Here is a 24,010-nt window from a genome sequence, read left to right as displayed (position 1 = left end):
ACCGGGGAAGATGTGATGATAAAAAGAGGGGAAGAGAAAGGGAAAGAAAATATCTAAGGGTAGGGGGGTTTGAAAGCAGGGAAGGGGAGAAGAGGTTATAGATGGGGAGGGAAGGAAGGATAAGACGAGGGGGGGAAAGAAGAGGACGAAAATTATGAAAAGGAAAGAGGGAAAACAGCCCCAGAGGCGGGGAGTAGAGGGAATCCAGCAGATGTTTAGAAGATTGAAAAGGAAGAAAAGAAGGGGTGGAAAAAAAGGGAAAGAAAGAAGAAAGGGAGGTGGGGGAAGAGGTAGAAGGAACGACAATGACAGGTATACTATGGGTCGGGGGAGCTACTCTGGTAGGTAAGGTAGGGTTCTGATACACAAGTATGGAAGATAATAAGTCCCACAGTGGGGAATAGGAGGGCTCGTCAGACAAGTTATCTAATACTACTTAAGATCCTAGGTGGACGGTCATAGAATGAAGGTATCATTTTGGTATTTAAAGTCATCAGCCTGAAGCTGACCATTGAATATTGTCATTTAGTCCTAAGGTGTCCGTACGCAGCCTCCAAATCCATCTCTGTTCATACATTAGGAGCTTGTGTTTGGCATTGGTTGCTATAGATTTAAGTTGATCCAGTACCACCCACGGCATATCATCAGGATGGTGATTGCTGGAGATGTAGTGCTCTGTGAGTCTTGTAGCATCTCTTTTGCACCGGATGGTGCTTCTATGCTCGCAGATGCGTGTGCCCACTCTTCGTGTCGTCATCCCAATGTATTTCTTGTCACAAGGGCATGTGATAATGTATACCACATTTTTACTGTTGCAGTTCGTTAGTTGCCTAAGCTCTCAGGGTGTTGGTAGTCCCAAGTCAAGTGTGAGGGTTTTCTTAGTAAAGGCGCAAACACTGCAATTGCCGCAAGGGTAATGTCCTTTAGGAGGGGGAAGGTCCCAGAGGGTCTTCTGTCTGCTTGTGGTGGGATTGATCCGAGGGCGGGTATGCACAATCATATCCCGGATGCTTTTTGCTTTTCTGTAGGCATTCATGGGGATCTCAAAAGGGAGACCACCAGAGGTGAGGATTTTCCAGTCTTCATTTATTATTTTTTTGATCATGTTGGACGCTGGGTTGAATGTGGTCACACAGATCAAGGGATTTCCTTTACTGCTTCGACTGCTTGGGTGCAGTATAGTCTCTCTGGGGCTCACACGGGCCCGTTTATCTGCTCTCCTCAATAGGTGATCTGGGTATCCTCTTGCTCGAAGTTTGCCACTCAGTAGCTGAGCATGTTTTTTATAGTCCGTTAGTTCCGTACAGTTCCGTCTGAGGCGGAGGTATTGCCCTACAGGGAGGTTTTCCCTGAGGGACCGAGGATGAAAGCTCTGAAATTGGAGGAGAGTGTTCCTATCAGTAGGCTTGTAATACACTTCTGTTATCAGAGAGCCATTTCTCTCAGTTATTAGTAGGTTGAGAAAGGAGACTGCTGGGTTGCCTATTGTTGCTGTAAATTTTAGAAAGGGATTAAGGGTGTTTAGCCACGTGATGAAGATGAAGATGGTTGCTTCTTCCCTTGTACCACTCAAAATACCCCTGTACCATCACTGACTAGAGGACTAATGAGGAAAGTGGCACTAGCAGGGAGTTAATTTGTTAAACTGCTGCAGTTTCTAGGTTAAGAGCATTGTGTTAGCAACCATTCTTTCTGAAAACCACTGCCTATGCTATCATCAACCATCTCGGCCAGAAACATAGCAATGATCTTTTATAGCAGTATGCAATTTTAGATGCTTTTTTCTCCTCTACAGTCAGAATAGCAAGACAGCAACTGCAAAATATCTACACCTCCAAGATACTAATTAATATCCTAGCAGATTGCAATCCAAAGTATTATAATATGCTGCCAATTGTTAGACTGCCACATTATCTATTCATGCCTTTAGCCATGTTCATTAAGTTTAAGACCTTTTAAGTTTCCACAGAACAGCATGCACCTCCACCTAAAAGTGTCTAATTGCTTGATTAACGGCCAGTATCTATAAAATACTAATCTTACTTGCGGTTAATTATAGTGCTTTTCCAGACTATCTTAGTCGACTATTTCACACTATATTCTCTTTTGAAAGCTACGTTTTGTAAACTGTATTGTGTTCCCCACACCAAATCCTGTGTAGGTTGCATCAAGATGTGCTTTGAAGGACCACTTCACTGGAGCTCCCTGGTTGATGAGCTACAAGCAGTTCAAATCCTCATAATTTTTAAAACATCCGGGAAAGCAAATTTTCTGGAATTGAAGTTCTAAAATTGGAGAAGTTATCCTCTTCCCTAACCTTCCCCCAACAAAACGGATTCTTCATAATATATATAGTTTCACAAAGAGGCCTAAAGATAACCGGTTTGCATTTCACAAATTGTAGTCTTTAACTTTATTTCTGTTTTTGCCCATACTGTCAACTTGAAACATTGACACTTAAAACTATTTTTATGGCTATTGACATGGCTTTACAATATCATGCATAAAGATTCCTTTAAGCAAGCTTAACAATTTTGTTATGTATATTTTGCATAAAAAAAGAACAAGACTTTAAAAAAATGGCAACGCTTGAAAATAATTTCTATAGAGACACCAGACAATGGAAGCTCATTTGATCGATTCCTGAATAGGACTTAATCAAACAGAGTAAATCCTTCAAGTATTTCATTCCTACATCATACAACAGTGGCAGTGAAATGTTATATGCAGCGACCATTAACTTGCATCCGGCGTTTGAGGATATAAAAAATGTATTATACATCTTGCCTCAGAAATTATTCGTAGTAAACATAACCATTAAAAACTATTGCCGCTGCCCGAGGTTGATCATTGCACCCAAGTAGAGGTTAAAGAGGCTGTTGAATAAGGTGTTCTTGAGAACTCTAACTAGGTAGTCCTAGCTGTGCGTGGAATCATGTCATGAGAGTGGAAAATAGCCATAATCCAAGAGATAATAATAATAACTAGATGGCCAATAAAGAGGCCTTTACTATGTATCATAGTAAAAAGTAATTAAAATAGTAAGGAGAATTGATTCTTTGCCTCCTCGAGGAACTGCATTAAGTGCTAAAGGATGCAGTCGATCACAAGCTTAGAAGTATTAATGATAACATATTAGAAGTGTAGAGGCAACAGTTATTACAGAGACCAAATATGCTGTTATATCAATTATTGATCCATCTCCCACCACTAAATATTGGGCATCCAATCTAAAGGGTATCATAAGTAATACCAATAGGGAAAGGGTATTGTAACAAGAGAAATAATAAGACTGCCTCCCTCCCATCAACTTCAAAATGAATTGATTTTGTCACATCTAACCTGACCTTAGGAAAAAATTGCTACTTGTGCTCAAGGGTTCAAGGAGATTTAGATTTAACTTGTATTATTTATTATTAGCCTTTGTCAAAACAACGAGGATGTCCTGGGGCTAATCTGTCAAACTTTAAAGCTCAGCAAAGTGATGTCTGGAAATTAGGGGCTTGGGGTGTAGTATTCTGTACTAGTAAGTCAACATTTTGGTATTTTGTAGCTGAACATGTAGCTCAAATTAGCATACCTTATGGTAGAGTTTTTCACACTCTCTGTGTGACATTTCTTTACCAAGTTCCCTCTCCTACCTTTTTTGTCCCGATATTTTGTCCTGTGGAGTGAAATCTTGGAAAAACCAGTAGAATTTGAAAATCAAAGCTCTGACATGTGCACCATTTGTAAGCCACTTCTCAAGACATTTGAGGGATTGCAGGGCCCCTTATTTCATTGAAGGGAGAAGGATCCAGTTTCGGACTTGGATATAGGCAAACCATTTGGTCTCCAGGAGGCCAAACTTGTCTGACGTCTTCAAAGGGCATAATCTGTTGAAATGAGAAGAGGAAGCCTACAAGAAGGCACCTCTTTCTCTCCAGATATGAATGCTCAATGTCCCTTTAGCTGTTATGAAAACTGAATTATATGAAATGGACGTGAATGAGGCATTAGAAGGTGTGAAGCCTGGTCTTAAGGCTATTGTGACTCAAGTTACTGATGATGAGTAAAGGTCCAAACATCTCTGTGATTTCTGCATCCAAGAGAGTGGACAAAGGTGCATTCCAGCTATAAAATGGTCCACAAATCACCAATGCTTGATCATCTCTTTCTTCTCACTCTCTACTAGAAATCTGAGTTGAGCAGCCTGAAAATATGACATTGTTAACGCGTCCCTTTATGATAATTTATTACAAATCAGGACTCGTTTTAGGCCAATGAATCTTTTGACCCAGTTGAGAGACACCTTAGGACGAGATAGCTAATCAGTATGTCAATCAATACGTCAATAATGTCTTCAATATTTATCACGACAATACATTTCACTTTTGTCAAAGTCATTAATCAATTCAAGATTCTACCATGACCTTGCAGCCATGAATAACCACACCAGTTTAGTAGAATTTTATGAGTTTTATTCCCTATTGATTACAGATCTAAAAGCAGATACGTTAATCTCAACACCAAGAACATATTAGCATAGTCACGATATGGCAACTTTGGTAAGATTTCATTAATGCGAGAATCACAAACATCAGAACATAACAAGGCGTGAACATAGATCAATTTAGCAGAGTGTCAATAACGCGTCAGTTCAAAAAAGCATAAATCCGGTCGTTTGTCTATTTGCGTCGGTTTAGTGAACACCTGTCCTAACCACTGATTAGCATTTTGGGCTTCATGCAAAACAATTTAGAACACCAATTTGGAAAACATCTAACTATGGTCTCTGTCAAAAGTAAGCAGTTGGTACCTAGAAAGGAAAAGCAAACAGACAAATCACAATTGCATTGTCATAATTACCCTCCAAAGTTTATGTCAGCGCACAGGTTCAGTCTTCGTCTTCAGGGCATCAGTCAAATAGCCATCAGTCAGAACTCAGCTCCGGGGCAAAAGGGCACTTCCCTCATAAGGAGGTAAAGTGTAAAATGGATAAATCTAAAGGGCGAGGATGGTTTTAAGTAAACCAACAAGTCATTAAACAGAGTGACAGAGTTTCTGGATAAAATCAATAGCTTTCCCTGACCCACCTAAATAACTCCCCGTGACATAGGTTTTTATCCCTTTTTCGTTGTACATTCCCCCAAAATTCTATTGGACATTTGTTATGCCCCACTATCTTTAACCTATCAGAAAACACATTAGGTCACCTACTCTTTAACCCCATATTGATTTACAAGTCTCTGATTGGTTGTCCTGTTCGGTATCTTCAGAGGTGGCACGTCTGGTATGATTTCATCTTTCTGTAATTCTTTGCACATCTTTTGGTCAGTAGCTCCATTGTCTTCACCGGTTTGAATGACCTTGTACATTACATTAATCTACACTGTTTCATTTTGTTTTAACATTATTCTACAAGCAAGGAAAAATGCATGGGAACTGATCTAGCATGGTTACATTCGTCTTCTAGTTTGAAGAAAAAAACATACGGGGTCATGTCCTTTTGTGAGTCAGCACACTGCAAGATAGAAAAATTCATTTAATATGAGAGCCAAGCAGCTAAGCTTCGGCTCATGCTAACTTAAGGCCTATAAGGATTTCAGCTCAAATTCAATAATGCAATTAATAATTAGTATAAACTTATTTGGTATAATAGTAATACATAAACATTTTAGCCATCAGTATTAGTCCACGTATACATTGGCGGCCACTCCCCGTGGTCACATTTCAGGTGCATATTCAGGCAAATTACTAATACAGTTTCTATACAGCATTATCACACACTAATCCATAAACATTTCATGTTAATATAGATTATATAAACTACGCTCTCTCAACGTAATGTGGAACTGCTGTCCCAACTCATGCAGTTGGCCGATATAAAATCTCCTTGGCAGTGCATGGAGCTTACCTTGCCATATGTAAGAGTTTATCAACCCTTGGAGCTCCTTAAGGATTGAAAGGGGAACTGGAAGAGCAGTCGTTTGGAAGATATATAGAATCTGCAGCAGGCGCCCTCATTTTTAACCACTACAATCCTTCCCAGCCAAACAAATTGCTTTGTGTATCACGCTGGTCGTCCTGTCTCATGTTCTTTAATGAGTTTGGAGTAATATAGTGCCACATCCTGGGTGGTGGAGCGACCTATTAGGACACTCAAATATTCTATGCAATTAGAGGTCCAGGAAATGGTTATAAGTTGATGAAGTTGTTCCAGTTGTTGTGGTGGGGGAGGCGGGGTTGATTCAAGAGTGCCTCAGTGATATTGTTTTTCAAGTTGGAGACAGTAAGGAATAAGCTCAACTCCTCTAATACTGGCATCGTTAGTTTTACGGTGTCTTTGCAAATGATTACTCCCCTAATGCCCTCCTTGCTTCTAATTACATTCACAAAATCTCAAGTTAGACGGCAATGATGAGCGTCAACAGGGGACATTCCTGTCTAACGTGTCCACCCTTAATCTAGTAAACATAGAGATTTCAGCACTCCGTTACAGCAATTGGTTTGGTGAGAGGACTTCTATCCCTGCTTTTCCATATGAAATGAGTTAATGTCGAATGTATTGCATTTTATTTGATTGTAGCCGTTATTAAGTCGAAGGTTGACGAAACAGATGTTGACTACGCCTAAAAGATTATCTTGGAACTGGTGGAAGACTGAAATAAAAATCTTCAGAGTATTTTGGACTTTATTACTTTACTTAAATTTGGTTGTTCGGGGGGAATTTTTGCATATTGTTGGAGGCTTTGGACTTCCGTTGGAAGGAGTTGGTGGTCCCATTCTCAACGTAGAGCATCACCTGCCATTGAACTTGTCCACTGTAACTATAGGCACACACAGGTTTGCACCTCTTCTGAGCCCAGTCACCTTTTCATATTTGTTTCCATTTTAGGTAATGCTTCTGGCCATTTGACGCAAAAATCATGCAGAAGGGATAACCCTTCTGGCATGAACTGTTAACCTTTCAAAGGTGGTCCGCGATCTATTTCATGTTTTGTCTGCGCTGGAGTGTACTCCTCCTTGTCCCTCATAGATGATGTGATCTGAAGTACAAACGCAGGCCATTGTCTCTTCTTTTTTGTCAAAGTAGTGTTAAGGTATGTGAGGGTGCTCCTCTGCACTTACCACTGGAATTCGATCTTTGCATGCGATCTAAGTATATGAGCAGGGCATCAGAGCATTTGCAGATATGGTGTAGTAATTTCTGAACATAGGCCTGGGTATCTGTTCCTTTTGCTCCTCTTGGAAGGCCTTCAATCCTGATGCTCCGCCAGCATCTGTTTTGAGGTGGTCCTTCCTGATGGCCAGATCTGCATATTGATTTTCCAGAGCTAAGATTCTGTTGCCCACTTGGTGGGTGTTGTTTGACGTCTCGTCCATGGAATTTTCCAGATCTCTGACTGTGAAACTGAGGTCTGTTATATCCTATAGAAGTTACCATTTTAGATCTTTTGATTACTGACAATGAGTGGGAAATTTATCTATCAGAAATAAAGTCACATTCAGAAAGGTTAACGACTGTATAAACTTAGGGACACCGGGAACTAATTTAAATAGTGTCTTTCCACATTTATCAGCAAAGTCACTCACTACACCTAAAAGTACCTGAAAGAGCTTTACCACAGGGTACCTTATAAACACAATGGGAACATTTTTTGCAGTCGGAGCCTCACGCAAACTTCCTTAACCCAGATTGTTTTGAACACAACAGTTTTTGTTAAGGAAATCTGCTTCAACCTTTAATAAGTATCCTCTCTTTATAATTCTTTTTTATAATGTATTTTCCTCATGAGTATTGCTCATATTAATCAGAATATTTCATTCTGAGGCAGAACACCTCACATGAAAACAAAGCCATCAAAAATCTCGTGTGTGCCATTTACGCTTTTCAGATAAGCTGAAGATAGCCTTCCTTTGTTTATTGATCTAGATTATGGGTTTTCACCGAGTAGCTCAGGAGCTACTGGTAGGTTGCCAACAACCTTGAAGTAGGTCTCCACTTTGAAGCACAGCCCAGTATATCATTAAAACGGTTTATGTACATTAAAGAAGACAGCACTACTCATCCCAAAAACCTTTAAGAGTGGCAGCCAGCCAAACTAATAGAAAGGGCTCATGCTAAGACACAACAATATACTATGTTGGCTTAGGGGCCTGCAACATGATCATACGTGTCCACCCTTAATCTAGTAAAGTCAGAAGGCGATTGGACATATTGTAGGCCATTTCTCGGTAACATTATGTGTGTGAATAATTGGCCAGAAAAAAAGAGTGACAACAGTAACTGTAGCTAGAGCGGAGTCAAAGTGTGGACTCGAAAGAGCAACTGAGAAAGTGTGTTAGTTGAATGCAGGATCAGCCACAAATGGAGGAGATCATTGTCTGGATCCAGAACGCAGATCCAATTACGAGGTTCATTCTGCATGCATCTTTGTATGAGTATGCATGTATGCACATTTATGTGTGTGAATCTGTCTGTTCAACATGGTGTTTCTCCCTAATATATGGTGTCCCCAGGCTCTGTGCCTGGTGTCAGGGACTACTAAACGGATATGATGTTTCCTATCATATTGGGTTCTTTTCTGCCACAATTTTGTCTGTACCCGACATATTAGTGTTTCTGGCATAATAATTATAATCCTTGACATAGTTTGGTCTAGTTGTGCACACTGGCAACCATCACTGATATTGTGTTTATGACTGACCTAATTTTGGCCACCCCTGACATAATTCTGATCATCCCTGGTGTAAAAAGGGCCACAGCTGATTTCTGTGAGCTTTTCTGGCTGGCATGGTGTTCAGTTTTGCCACAGTAGTGCCTCTGATATAATGGTGAGCACTACTGGCGTTATAGTAAGCATCTATGACATGACATAATACAGCCTGAGCATTCAACACACGTTTGCCCACGTAAGCATTTATACATGAGTGCTTGATGTGAGGGACCCACATATTTACTAAATGTGAATATTGGTAATCTGAAGGCAAAAATTATGTCTCTTTCAGAAAATAAATTTTGAAATTTTAGTTTGTGTGCCCAAAAAGGAATACTAGGGACAATAATTAATAGAAGAATATGTTTATTTTTCAGAAACTGATATGCAAATGAAGGCAAATCGGTTGAAGTCCCAAAATATATCTAAAGCTGATAGCTGAATAGTAATTCAATTTGAGCTGGAGAGATGTATAGCTGAGGTTGTGTCCTTGATCCCAGAGGGCCATACTGTTATTTCATTTCTGATGTGGAGGCATTGCCTATTGACAATGCTTTTCTTTGCATTTTTGCTGGTAACCTGCTTAAAGGTTTGATGGTCTCTAGTGTATTGCTAACATGTGGTCAGTACTCTACAGAGTTAACATTTGTTAGTAACCAGGGGTGATTTTCCTTCAGCAGAAGTAGCCTCATTGTAGAAAAGGTTGGGGACGCCTGATCTAGGTGATGAGAAATGTCATTATGCTGACGTGTTCTGCTCTGCTAAAAAGTGTGAACTTTGACAAAGACCTGCTGGGACGTTATCGAAAATCTGTGTATTTAAAATGCTTCCCCATTAAAAATAACACACTTGTACACTTCTAACTGGTCTTAAGGATTGGAGTATGGAAGAGAGCATAGAGACAGCGCACTGAGCTGTGCTATTCCAACTTCATAGAGCTCCCTGCTCAAAGTGTTTATGGTCCTACCTGGCAGAAGCTGGTTTCTGGGAATAATCGGTGCATCTGTTAATACTGAATACTCGCATATCTCTTTTTCACAGGCTACACAATCGCCAATCCAGATGTTTTATTCAGAATAAAAAAAGAGGCTGAGCCATGCTACCAGGACGATGAATGCTGGGCAGGAAGAGGACGCAGTTCTAGCAACCCCGCAAGTAAGATTTTTGGGACACTAGATTTCCAGTTTGAAAGTGGAGGAGGGGATTCTTTACAGCTTGGAATGCATTCTCTTCTTTTCGCTGCTTTGGTATGTACATGCTCAACCACTACCAAGTTGGTTCTTGTTCTGTGTGATCACTTTCACACATTCGTGAACAGGCAACAGAAGTGTGATTTTTTTTATTTAGTGAATTTGAAGAGCACAACCCAGGAACTAGGTGCTGTGGTGCTGTTCATGATACTGGCCAAGACTAGGAGCAGAGAGAAAGAGAGAGATAATGTAGATGGGGACAGTGGAAATGGTCACTTTTATGCATTTGTGAAATATCAAGCTTTCTTCAGTAGATTGAGAAAAGCGTAGGCATCCGTATACGATCACTTTTGGCATCTCTTTCGATTCTGGGAATGGAGAGCATCTAAGAGGAAGAGGATGGGGATATATAACGGGTCTGGATGGAATGTGCATATTGACTTTGCATCTCATGAAAGTGGGGCTTCTGCTGAAAAAATGACCTCTTGCAGTGGCACATCAAATAATTGGCAGAGTTGTTAGTGTGATAACACATGCAAACACAGTAATATAGAGATGTACACATGCTATGTGTCACTTCTGCCTAAAGTCGCTCTCTTTCTGTGCCTGCTATATCTGTGTCCTGTTATGTAGTACACAAGTTTGCAGTGCTGTTTTCTTTTTATTCCCAAGCTCGAGGTCCTGGTGCCCTGCACCACAAGCTTACAGAATAATAAATGTGACCTAGACATAGGAGACACAGAAATGGAAAAGTTGCACAAATAGTCTGTGGGTATTTGTGCATGCCTGTGTTTGCAACTGTTCGCACAATAAAGCCAGATTTATTGAGTTTCACAAACGCTTGTTTAAGAAAGACTGGCTTCAGGATTACACTTTGTCCTTATCAGTGACTTTTAGTTAAAGACAGTTCATCTCTTTCTGCTAACCTGTCAAATTTATGTTATGAGTGCTTCTATAATTTCTAAGGTTTGGTACCCAGGTGCATGAATTTAATTTTCAAGTAGTTTAGCTGATTACACATCCCATGCTAATATTTCTGTTTCTTTGTTCATTGATACTATATCCTGATTGTTTACCAAACCTAGTCATGTAGCATGCAGTGTTTTTAAGAGTAGATTTTGGGAATAACATATTAACATATTGACTGGACCTGGGCATAATTTGTGAGAAAGCTTAGTATTTCCAGCACAAGCACTACAACTGATCAACGTGAATGCAGTCTCTATTTGTCTTTTCAAGGGGGTTAATATGTGTATATTGTGATATCATATATTTTCTGTTTAGACATTGTTACCCCCCTTTTTGCATTATACATGTTAATTTATTAACAGTGTATGGCTTTACTTGGAAAAGCATAATTGTCAGTGTTGTTAAAATATGTGTTTCAGTGCAACGTGATAATTCAGGTTGCTCGAATATATTGTCTAATGTTTTTTCAGCATTATTTGATATCTTGATTCTTGAGTTAGTATTTTGATTATTTTCTAATAATAATATATCCAGCAATGCTTAGGCCGGATATATATGCAACATTAATGCGTAGTTAGCTAGAGGGCAGCTTTGATCCTGGAAATCCAGACTGAGGGCCGCGCACTAGCTGTGAACACACCTCCTTGCTGAAGGCTGAAGAAAAGCCAGAACAAGCCTTATAATATGCCTGTCTGCCTCCTGATGTTACAGATAAACAGGGTAACCCAATATTCCCAACAGAACTGCTAATCTGAACACATAAAGCTCACGGAGAATTTATATGCCTGAACCAGTGCTTTATGATTGATTCGAGCCTGGCAGGAGTTTCCGTATCTGTGTTGAAATTACATAGTCCTTTCTTTATAATGGAGTAAGTGACAAGCGTTGGATGTGCTGGACGAAAAAGATTAAACAGTGCTTTTCTAGCAAGTTGATGTTGAGAGCAACAATGATTGTGTTTTTAATCCACTTTGACACATTGTCCTGAGGATAGTCTCATGGACAGTTTGAGCCTTGGGAGACCGAAACGTCAACCTTATACTCTCCAAGATGCAATTCATCGCATGAGCTGCTGGACTCTATTAGAAACGATTTTTTATTATTTGAAAGACTGCATATAGGACTCAAAGCCCTTGTGGTTGGAGAGTCAGGAGGGTTGGTGCTGTCCTTCTGCCCCTTGGATGTAAAGGGATTGGGGAATAGAAGGATCACTAGTGCGTTTGTATAAAAACACTAAAAAATTATCTTTGTTGTTTTGCTATATTGATGACTATATTATTAGTGATTATATATAAAGTCTTCATTTTTTTCAGAAACAAATTACACACTGTTTGACCATTTATTCATTTATGGAATTAGACTTATTGTTAATTACGACATTAATAGTATTTAATATTGCTGAAATATTTGTATGCAAATGATTTCTCCATGAACATTTTGTGCTTTATATCTGCCTCCTGGGGCACAGAGACGGGAACAACAGCTGTCTCCTTACTCTACACTGTTTCTGCAGTTCAATAAAGTTATGCAGGTGAAAGCAATGCCATCTATGACACACAAGAAGCCCTCTTTTGGTGCTTAGGTAGCCAATTAAAGGGATGTGCTGGGAAAGTAATGCAGAGAAATCCTAAATTACTGTAATAATATTGCAGTATTTTTTGTCGTTCTGTGTATTAGTCAATATCGTAACCACTCTCTTGTTTATTTTCATAGTAACAACTATTCATATTGTGTACACTAGGATTGTGTAGTGTAGTCACTCCTCTTGACTAGTAACCCAATTTCGTGCAGATAGGTTTTAGTTTTTTTTAAAGACATACAATGTATTTCTAATACGAGTTTTTGAGTGTGTCTGTCTGTGATGAAAGAGGCTTTGGGGTCCACTGACAATACAAACTACTTTTGTCAATCTTGTAGGACTGGGTTGATCTTTACTTAATATTCATGTAATGCTCCGTGGTTTGTGGGGTGTCCACCAGGTCCTCTGTCTCATGTGGGCATATTGACTAAGTCTTTGATTCCAGTAGATCTAGAGAACCCTTTCTCAGTGCACATCAGAAGAGATCTCCAGAAAATGTATCATTGGCACAGGATCTTTCTCTATCTTCTTTGGGTTTGTCAGCCATGTTACTATTAAATGGCTCTTCCCCATTTCGATTTCAGTTTTGAATCTCACATTTTGAATCTGCTTCAAAGCCTATTCCTACAGATATAAATCAGCTCAGAGTACCACTTAAGTATGCCTATTGTAGAGGTTATGGTAACTTTCATTGTAGATGCATGTGCTGCATAGCTCTTTGAAATATTTTACTCATGGGTGGGTTGATCCCGTTAATCCACACACAAGAAGCTTTCATACTTACAGAGCTCCTCCTACATTGTCTGCTGATTAGAAACAGTATCATGGTTTAGAACTCCCTGTAGGATGTCAAGAAGTCCGAGCATGGTTTGGTGGATAGCTACCTGATGTAGTACAGAATATCAGAACAGGTTACCTGGCCCCTGTTACCCAGGCTTACACCAAATCCAGACACAGTAAATCTGGCAGTTTTGGATTTGCGACATTTTCTAAACCAGTTAGTAGCAATCTATAGGCAAGTTTGACAATTTGTTTTATAATCCGCAATCTGCTGCAACAGGGTCATTTTGCCCTGCATAGCAAATATATGCTGAAAAGCAGACAATTACTCCATAGACTATTAATCCAATTTCGGGCAAAGCTCCCACAAAACAACAAGAAATTCCATTTTGGATTGCTCGCAAAAGTAACTAGCTAGGTGTGGTCGTCCCCATACAATTCCCACGATAAGCATAGAATGGTAACTGTATATGTTTCACTTGGTGTGGTACCACCAGTAGAAAAGTTTACTACAAGCGTGGCACACCCACATTAGTGGTGTTACCGGAGGTGTTTAAACAAATGGAGAATGAGCAGGGTGCTGTACCAGCTCTTTATTTAGAAATGAATTCAATTACAAATTTTGAAACAGATTCCTTGATAGTTCTAAGTAACAATAAAGGAGAAGCGGCAGATGTGGCAGTGTGCCTGCAGGTGGACGCAGTTCCTGCTCAAGATCGCGTATGGGAGCTTCATAAAATTATTTCAGAAACTCACACTTCTGTGGGCTATGATATTTTAGGTTCTCAAGCCGCCAAACCACAACTAAAATTAAAAAAAGGAGACTGAGGGCTCCAGTTAGGAGGAAGCCATCCCTCAGATTAAGAAAAAAGCAGAAAGGAAAACAGAAAGCCAAGACTAGTTCTCCTCCACTACAAGAGTCCAGTAGGGGTGGATATAATTTGAAGGACAATTATAAGTATCAGTATTCTGATAGCTATTCTTTGCAGTACTCTGAGGACAGTAAAAGGACAGAAAGGAGTGGACGGACGGAGTATTGCAGACAAGTATGTCAGACAAAAAGAGTGAGCCTGCATGTAAAGTTACTTTTAGTGTGAAAAATGAAGAGAACTGAGAGGTTATCAAATGCCTATGGCATCATTATTGCAGAGAATGATATACTTCTTCTATTCATAAGGGATTCAGGTATTTTCCTCTTTAATACCTGAAGACCTCGGGGAAATAATGTGCATGTGAATGGGATTTAAAGCAGGCTCCAGCATTGTAGTGAAACCAAGCAGGGTGTTCCACCTGTGATTTTCTTAAGGTGCAATTGCCAGGTTCTGGCTTAATATCTTTAAAGCCAGAAGCTAGGCGCAATGTACAGACTATTTTAGATCAGTTTCATTATCAAGGGGTAATAGTGCATTGTCATTTCACTGTGAATGCCTCTCTGTTTCCAGTGTTTGAACCTGATAATTCACGTGGTGCAAAATGCTCTTAAGTCTGGCGTGATGACAAAATATAAAAGAACCCTAGATTTATTTGGTGGATTCTTTAGCCATAATATGGCACCTGAATCCCAAAATCTAATTGCTTTTTGATTTAGCAGTTTTCAGTTCATACTTAGAAGATCACCTTGGGGGTTATAATAATAGCCATGGACATTATTCATCAACAATTATAGAGGTCTTACAAGACGATCCTGAGGTTCCATCATTTATTGATTGCATCTACATTACAAATCACAACTCAACTCAATGCCTAGATAGGGTGGACAAAATAGCAACACTCCTAGATCAGCATATATATACAATAACCTTTAGAAAATCTAAAATTCCATACTTTTAGGGAAAAATATCTGCTCTACAGGACAATCTTCCTTTGATCCATTTACAGCACACTATAGCCCATAAAGGTTAAGGAATTCAAATTAAAGGGATCTATGCAGCAGACGTGGCTGCAAATACAGCAATGGAAGCCTTCAAGGTAGCTGTTGTAACTCAATATCAAGTTAAGATCGATGCAGACATTTTATTGGCAATACATATAACATTGAAAGGAGAAAAGCCTTATAATGGTTTCTTCTCCAACTATTCTTAGTAAAGACATTTTTCTCATGGTTTTCATACTTGAAATCGGGGATAGGCACATTCCTAATGAGCGAGCTAGATTAGATTTAGGAAGGGCGACTCATGAAGGGGATAGCTTCTTCTCAATCTGGCATCAACACTATTGTATCAATGCAACAGCAAAGGCATGCATGGCCATATGGCCATATTTACCAAAGCTTACAAAAATTACTTACATCAATGTAACATTTGTCAACAGATAAAACATTCAGCAGTTGTAAGTTCAGCACCTACTCCCCTTTCTTGACCATATCAATCCATTATGGAGTGTCAGTCAATATAAGTACATATTTGTTGCGTTCTATTCCTGCTCTAGATTTCTTTGGGTTTTGCCACAAAAGATTGGCACCTCTCTAGTAGTATCAAAGACTTGCAGTGCCTAGTAACAATGAGAGCAGTTCATACCTTTTATTCAGATAATCGTCCTGCGTTTGCCACAAAGTCATTCAGGCATGCTATTTCTGCACAGGGAGTACAACTGCCATATCTGCACCTGTTTCTTCCGGAATCAAACAGTGTTGTGCAGCCAGCCTTGACCTCTATGGTATTGGATACAGGTTTGTTCTGCTACCATAAACTGTATAGGACTCACAGAACACTAAATGATTTGCCTAGACAACTATTAGGTGGCCACATCTCCTAAGAGGTACTCTTTGGAGTACCAATCTATGGTTGTAATCTTGATTTCCCTGAAAGGGTGGCAGAGTCAAAAAAACAATCAACGTACCCTCTTTCATGGTTGGATTTGTTGTAGAGTGCTAAAGAAATTAGAACCAAATTTTCCAACGTGAAGAACTCTGACTCTACCATTCCAAAATTAAAGCTACTAAAACTGCTGAAGGATGGCTCCCCAAAGTGGGAGAGGTAGTTAAAGAAACTATCTAGACCACCTTGTCAAGTTCTTGGGTTGAAAGGCATTCACAGAGTAATCTTGCTTCCGCTTCCTGGTGCAAAGAAAAAAAAAGGAATGTGTTGATCGATCACATCAGAAAGCACTATATGTAGACGATTTCCTTGAGCAGACCTCCGCGTGTTTGGATTGGACCAGTGTGTCATCTCCCTACTGTAAAGTAATTCTCCCTAAAAGAGTACAGTCATGTTGAAATGATTAACCATGTTACAGGGATTGATGAGACTGCAATGTATCCAGCTTTACACTAAGGGGGTCATTGAGAGTTTGGTGGACGGAAAAGGCTGTCCGCCAACCTCCCGTGGTCGGTTACTGCCAGTGCGGTCCCTTTCCAGCGGGAAACAGACCACAACATTGATGTCGGCTGATAATTGAGCCGGCGGCAATGTTACGGTGTGTAGGGTTCACCAGCACCTGTTGAGCTTTTCATTGTCTGCAAAGCACCGCCAGCATTGCCAGGCGGCTGAAAAGTGGCAGTGCTGATGGTCTGACTGTGGCACAACCGCCACGGTAGTAAAGTGACTGCCGGACTGCCACATTGGCATCGGTCTGACCGCAGCCCTAGCGGTCTAAAGACATCCAAGGTCATAACAACTGGCTAAATGTCAACTACATCAAATGATTAATCAGACGATGCAGTGGTTTACTGCAAACCTGTAACAGAACCCACATTAATGTGAATGATACTGCTGCAAGAAATTGTGCTATAGAAAAATCACTCTTGATTTACATTTTGAAGCAAGAGAAATAACTATCCCTCCAGTTAATACGCAATACAAGTGACTTCTTGCTTGTTGCCGATTCAGTGACAAATATATTTTCCATCAGGCTTATACATTGGGATTGCTTTGGGAATCCTGCCCATGTTGATGAAAATGTTGATTATAATTTTGCTATTGATTCATAGGGGCTGCATTCCATGTGAAACAGTATTGACTCCTGTGGTTCAGGAAGCGCAACCCCACTATGGGTCCAACAGAAATTATTTCAATTCCCTACATTTAAAAAGTCTCCCTGGAGGACATAATCATTTCCAGTTCTTTTGCAAGTTACTGGGACTTGAATCCTGAGTTAGATTTCTGTGAATGGGTTACTACGTCACAACGGTGACAGATTTCTGTACACCAAAATATAAATCCCTTTATTTCCTTTGGTAGTTATATTTCAGTGGACAGGATATCAGTCACGTTTGTGACGAAGTAACCCATCTGCCAAAATCTGAATCAGGCCTAACACATTAATGACTTAGCTTGCGTTCATATGCTTCTTTGGAAAAAGAGGCTCCCTACTTTAATGCAGAAAGTCATCAGGAGCTGTTTTCTTTTATCATTATGGAGACCATTACATCTATTGATCAAGCGAACCATATGATTATACACAGTGGGAGCATTGGTGGACCCAATACATAGCCCTAAACATTTCCAGGTAAGCTTTCTCTGTTTCAATAGACATGATAAGTTATTATTCCCAGGAGCCAGAAAAGCTGAAAAAACGTTTGATTACAAGTCACAGATTTATTTACTCCACACAGTTTATTTGCAGAACAAGATTAAGCATATTAGAAAGAAAATGTTAATGAAAAGTTTGTGTTGGGGCCTAATTTTTTCAAATTAAGCCCACTCTTACCTGTTTTGGGAATGCATGATTCCCAGAGAAATTAGACTTTCAAATAAAACGGTACAGCAAACAACTCGTATGAGGTTTGTGTCTCTTACAGATTTATGAATACCATAGATTTCTAAATCAATTTGACACACTTTACAATGAAAAGAAAACATTACTGCTGACCATCTTAATACAATGGTGCCACATGGAGCGTTCTTTGACTCAGATAGTATAGCTGTATGGCCAGTAGTTTCTGTATGCCTGTTTCTGCCCAAAGCTGCTGGTCCATTGGTAAGCAAGTAAGATCCTAGGTAAAACATATATTCTTGACTGTACCTGTGTAGAATGTTGGAAACCTATGCCAAGAGATTGGATCTCATTCTAGTTTGAATGCTGTAAAAGAACATCTGTCAAAGCTTAGTGAAGATATGGATTTAAGTCATATTCTTTGGTGCGTTTCCCAGTAAAAAATAAATGATTTGCATATACCATGATAATTGCTGCTATAAATCAAGAGTAGGCATTCTCTATAAGAAACCCTGCAGGAAGAATAAAAACAACTGGCAAAGAAATACTACAATGTGTATTTAAAGTTATTGACAATGGCTTTCAAACACTTTCCTAACATGTAATAGTTGAGATTTTGTATATATATTCTGCCTTCAATCCATTTGAAAAGGTTAAGCGAGAATTGATCTTTGTCATATATTCTTTGCTCCTTCTTCCAGTCCAGAAGAGGTCTGAGTTCTGGGTGCCGGGGGTGCTCTATTCATGGTCAGACTGCGCTCTCACTCAGGGTAGGATGCGGTTGTTAGCCAATAGGCTATAAGGTTCCCGTCATGCTGATGATTACTTCCCGGGAAATGTGGCTTATGGATATCTCAAGATGCACCATTCTGCCCATTCCCGACCTGGCAGAAGCCCTCTCTTGGCGTCCAAACCTCCCATTGCCCGACCCAAAGGTGTGGTTACCAATGGGGCTACATGCCCCTAAACAAAACACAGTTTGACAACAGGTTTCCACTTTCCTTCCCGTGTGCCAGCTAGTCTGCCTGAACAATGAATGGAGAGGCCCCTCTCCCAAGTGTTTCCACACTTGGTCATTAAAGGCTCGACTTTTGAGCCAACACCTGTGTGTCTTCCTGCAGGAGGAAGGTAACTCCTGTGTACAGTGCAGGCCCCTATTGTCTCGTTTCCTGGCAGCCATTAACACATCTCCCTAGGAGGCAGAAAGCTGTCTTGGGCTCGAGTTCCTTGTGTAAACATTAAGGGCACAGGAGATTGAAGGCAACAAAGTGACTTCTTTGTAAAAGATGCACAATGGTACTCATTACCTTAATTTCGACTTGAGAATCAAGTCGGGTTTAATGCAACAAGTTGTTTGACACCTTTGAGTCCCAACTTTAGTCACGCCTTTCAGGAGTTAGCACATCTGAGGGGTCAGAGTCCAACCCTTCCCCCGACAATGGGGCAACCAAGTCTTTCCACAGTGAATATGAAAGTTTCGCTTTTTTATTGCCAGAACACGCAAGATACATGTTCTGCCCCTGATGTATGCTGCATTCTTCCTTAGGGCTCGGTAGGCCTGCCATATGGGTAACTTACACATGTTTCAGGGGGAGATTTCCTATGGCTTTAAATGGCAAAGTCGGACTAGTAGTTTGAAACTGCTCTTCCGGTCTGCATAGGCAGACTGGGAGATTCTTTTTACCTTTGTCACACCCAGGGTGGCACAACCAGTGATGCAATCCCTGGGCATGCCCTGGATGCTCTGTGTAGTATATGCTAGGGACTTATCAAAAAGGCAGTCTATGCCAATTAGGGACTTACAGGTAGGTTAGTCTACACAAATTAGATGTAGTCAATGTAACCAACGTACTTAAGCGTCAGGGTCCTGGAACTGTGGTCTGCTTAGCAGGCTTCAGTGCCCTCAGATTTGAAAAACCAGCAGCATCAATAAAAAAAACTAGCAGTGACCATACGAAGAGAGGCATTTCCTTATACCTGTGATCAAAAAAGTAGTATTGCCCAAGTGCCAATTTGCATTTGCTCTCTTATTGTCACGTCTGAATCTCACTTTTTTTTATTACAAAATGCATGCATTACCATGTTTTTGTTGATCATCTGTGGAAGAGTTATATTGTGTTATGCATGTAGCACCTACTATTGTGATGAACTGGGCCTTGTGCTATTGGTTAGGGCATTGCAGTCTAAAGAGTATTAGGGAAGCTACCAATACTGTCTTCTTGGTAAAGATTAGATCAGCTCAAGGACCTAAGGAGCGTAAAGGTTGCTTGTTGACTATGCAGTATTTCCATTTATTTTGCTGGCCATAGGCTCTCCATCTCTCATTGTTTGTTGTGTCTATCTGCTACCCTAAAGGAGGGACCCTTGAAGAGTGGGGGAAAAAAGTTGATGGTTGCAACCACAGCAATTTCTTATTGTTTCTCCGAGCCTACAGATGAAAGAGAGATTTTATGACCAGCACAACTATAGCGTGAAACTGTTGAAATGGTTCCAGAGTAGTTGGCCTATTGCTGTTTTGGTCATTAAATTATCTTTTATCTCTCAGAGGTCGTATACAAATTACATGATGCATTGCTCTCACATATTTATGCTACATGTTGGAGAGAAGGGTTGATCTTGCTAATCTTGAGTGGCTAAAGTGTGTGCAGTTATAATGTGCAATACAACATGCTGACTGAAAACAAATTCATATTTTTTGTTTTTGACTAGAATGTTTAGCCTTTTACCCGGACATATTTCTGAGAGTTGACGTAGATGAACACAGTGGTGTTTCAGGCTGTCCAGATTCAGCAAGGAGTTTAAGTCGTAATATTCCGAACAGAGGTAAGTGGAAAACCTAACTTGGATGCGTAAACATTCCTGATATAGATTAGGAAAGCATGATTTGAGCATAAAATGAATTACTGAGAAAGACAATGAGTTTGGTAAATGTATTGATCTAGTGTGATGAACTTGCAATCATCCTTTCTAGTTCTTTTACTACTGAATCTCCTTCTAAGCACCAACAGTGCATGTGAATGGCACATGCTGGGCATTTCCAGTAGTTTGTTTGTGTAAAGATATGAATCTGAGTGCCTGTTTAAAATGGGCTGCAAATCAGATTGTTGAAAATGTATATCCTGCACCCAAAAGTGATCCTGGAGGTGGGCAAAGTAAATTTCATAGAGATTTGCATACCATCAACATGATGCCATTAGTATAGCCCCTTATCACTGTCACAGTTTGAGTACTTTCTGTCTCAGATTTGGAGGGTTTCCCTACAGACTGAAGTTTGTTTGCTGGTTGTTTGAGTTTGGCCACCAGCAGTATAGCTGTACTGATTAGCCTGCTGTCAGTTGTATGCGTCAGTGCTTGGTGTTTTTGTTCTGTGTGGCTTAAATTTCCTTGGAAGATGCTGACATTTAGATATGAGGGAGACAAGTGGGTCTGTCTTTCTGTCTGTTTTTGATTCGGGTAAGGAACTGTATCAGAAGGGAGGGAAAAACTTGGCCAATTGTGCCTCCGAGTATGACCACATTTGACAGGACGTATGACCACTTGGTTAAGGAATATGGTGAGCCATACCAGGGAATAATGCCAACTTTGTTAGAAGGTGCATCTAACTCTTGCATAGCTCGTGGCAGACTGTGTTAAAGAAATTAAGTGTTAAAGAAATTAGCTAACTCTGACATAGAAAAAGACCAGCTTTACCAGACAACTACATGCACAGTGCGCCCTAACCCCACCCATATCCTTTCAAGATGATATATAGTAATCCTGGAAACCACATCACCTGATCCATTCCCACCCAATTCCACTCTAACCCGCAAACAGAGAAGTTTCGTAATTTACCAATTGTCGTACAAAACTGACAGGTTCTAATGCCCCTGTAATCCAACCACGCCTGCCATACCTTTGAGTGTATTTGTGGACAGCCAAGTGCCTTGTACACCGCCACCTACAGTGATCTAGACCACCCTTCCACATTGTGAGGACGGGGGGGGGGGGGGGGGAGGTGCGACCTTCCACTCCCTCGCTATATCGCACTTAGCAAGGGTCAGGCCAAGGTATAACAAAGAGAACTTATATCGCTTACCCCCATTGCATCTGTTTTATAAAGGAGGGTGAGCTTCGGGTCCATCACGATTGTCCAGCCCAAGACCCCAGCCAAACAAGATGTCACTCCGTGCCAGAAGCAATCCAGAGCAGGACAGTCCCATATTGTGTGTAGAAAGGTACCCTCCCCACCTCACAACGAAGACAAGTCGGAGAGGCAATCACCCTCATCTGCATGCAGCTGATGACAGGTGACATATACCCTAATAAAATACTTAAGCTTAATCTGCCTGATCAGCTGAAAGCCGCTAGTGACGGACGCTAGGCAGAGTGGTAGAGTAGTAAATTGAAAGTAACCTTCTGGGTGATAAACAAAACAAGGTAAGTGCCTGAGAGTCAAGATGAAGTTGAGTCTGGTGGTTAAACTCTTCAAATCTATCTTTGAGCGGTACTTACGACCTTTGAGTTAAAATACAATTTCATTGATTTTGGAAAGGGGAAAAAAAGTCTATGACGATATTCTGATTAAGGCACTACAGGTCAACAAAGAACCTCGAGCCTCATCTGACTTCTGCGTTCTCACAACTGAGGAAAGCCAGTCTTAGACTTCCACAGATTCAGTGACACCCTCTGAAACCATCTGCTTGAGCTTAACGTTTTGTCTTATCAGCAGTGGTCTTCTGCTCACCTTAAGCCTAAGTGAAACAGCCACCCTCCTTTTTCACTGATGTATGTACACACCCTTTCACTGGGCCTAATTTGCCAGGGAAAACATTTCATCAGCAGCTAAAATCCCTTCAACATCAGTATCACTCACAACCGTGCGTTGATCTGGTGCTCTTGGTTTAATTATTATAGTCCAATCTCATTGGTGCACCCACCCTAGAATAGATGGGCCTCTTTTAGCTACAAAGACATTACTCTTCACCACCCGATCCTGAAACTTATCGGCCCACATATATTCAGTGACATTGATACGACTTCCTTCATATCCCTTTGGATTTATTTATTTAGGATCCAGATCCGCTTGTGGCCATGTCACATTATTCAGATCTGTAGAAACTATGGTGTATAATGAACTAAGTAAGGTCCAACATGGGAGCTACTTGATGCCCTCTAACTGGAAACATGGCCTTTCGTCTGTCCTTTTCTCCTGCATCTTCTGCCCTTTTTTCTGAAGGCAAAACAGTGCTTAGAGTCAGACCCATGATAAGAAGAGCCATACTCGTGAAATAACTTCTGCAGTGTCTTCAAGTGTGCACTAGATAATCCCTTTGCTTCCTTTGTTCTCTCCATAGCCGTTCTTGCCATGTGAGGATTTATTTCTCACTAAATTTACGTCACCTTGGCCACTATCTGTGAGACCCACTTAGGGTGTCTTTCGGCCTTGTATGCACGTCTTTTCCTTCATACAGGTTTCAGATTCCTCTGTGGTCTTTGCAGTTGACATGTCTTCCTTGAGTGCCACCGCCAAGAATTGCACTCTTGCATTTTCTTGCTTACACACTGGCCAGTGAGTTGGTCTTTATATAGTTCATCATTCATACCATAATTTAGCACTTTGTTGCTAGCTCACACGGCCTGGCACAAACTAATCCGTTGTTTCACCATGTCTCTGTGGGGACATGTAACACGTATGCCTCATCATTGTGACATTGATGAACTTAGCAAACCTTCCTTCTAGCTTCAATTTGCTTCTTTGTATACATCAGGAACGTCACACTTTGACAGTCCACTTCCTCAGGTACGTTTTTAAAAACATCCTGGCCCTCCTTGCCTACAGCAATGAGTAATAGGACCTTCTACCAGCCCGATAGATAATTGAGACCATCCAGAGCCTCCAAATAATTCCCAAAATTATCATTCCACTCCTCGCACCCAATGTTTGCCGTACCAGCATGAGAGAAAACTTGTTGTAGTGGTAAGTGCTTAAGAGATTTATGTAGTGGAGCAGTGTTCCGAAGTAAGCATAGAGTACTTTGAGAAATATATATAGAGTTGTGTTCAGAATGATCGTCAAAAATCGATGAAAATCAACCAACAAAGAGCTAGAAACCGCTGTCAATAAAATTGGTGTGAGGGGTACCAACGTGCTGCGGTGTGTG

At 40.5% G+C, this 24,010-nt stretch overlaps 1 protein-coding gene across 1 annotated transcript in view; it reads left to right on the top strand.

The window, feature by feature from the left end:
- The window catches only part of LOC138265779 (zinc finger protein 157-like), a 77,971-nt gene that overhangs the window by 29,103 nt on the left and 24,858 nt on the right, over nt 1–24,010 (top strand). The window contains exons 4-5 of the mRNA XM_069213811.1: nt 9,741–9,854; nt 20,580–20,693. Coding sequence (XP_069069912.1) covers nt 9,741–9,854; nt 20,580–20,693 — 228 coding nt within the window. The remainder of the gene's footprint in view (nt 1–9,740; nt 9,855–20,579; nt 20,694–24,010) is intronic.

The sequence above is a fragment of the Pleurodeles waltl genome, chromosome 2_1 (genome assembly GCF_031143425.1).
Source record: "Pleurodeles waltl isolate 20211129_DDA chromosome 2_1, aPleWal1.hap1.20221129, whole genome shotgun sequence".
NCBI lineage: Eukaryota > Metazoa > Chordata > Amphibia > Caudata > Salamandridae > Pleurodeles > Pleurodeles waltl.
This window is presented reverse-complemented; position numbering and strand designations above follow the sequence as displayed.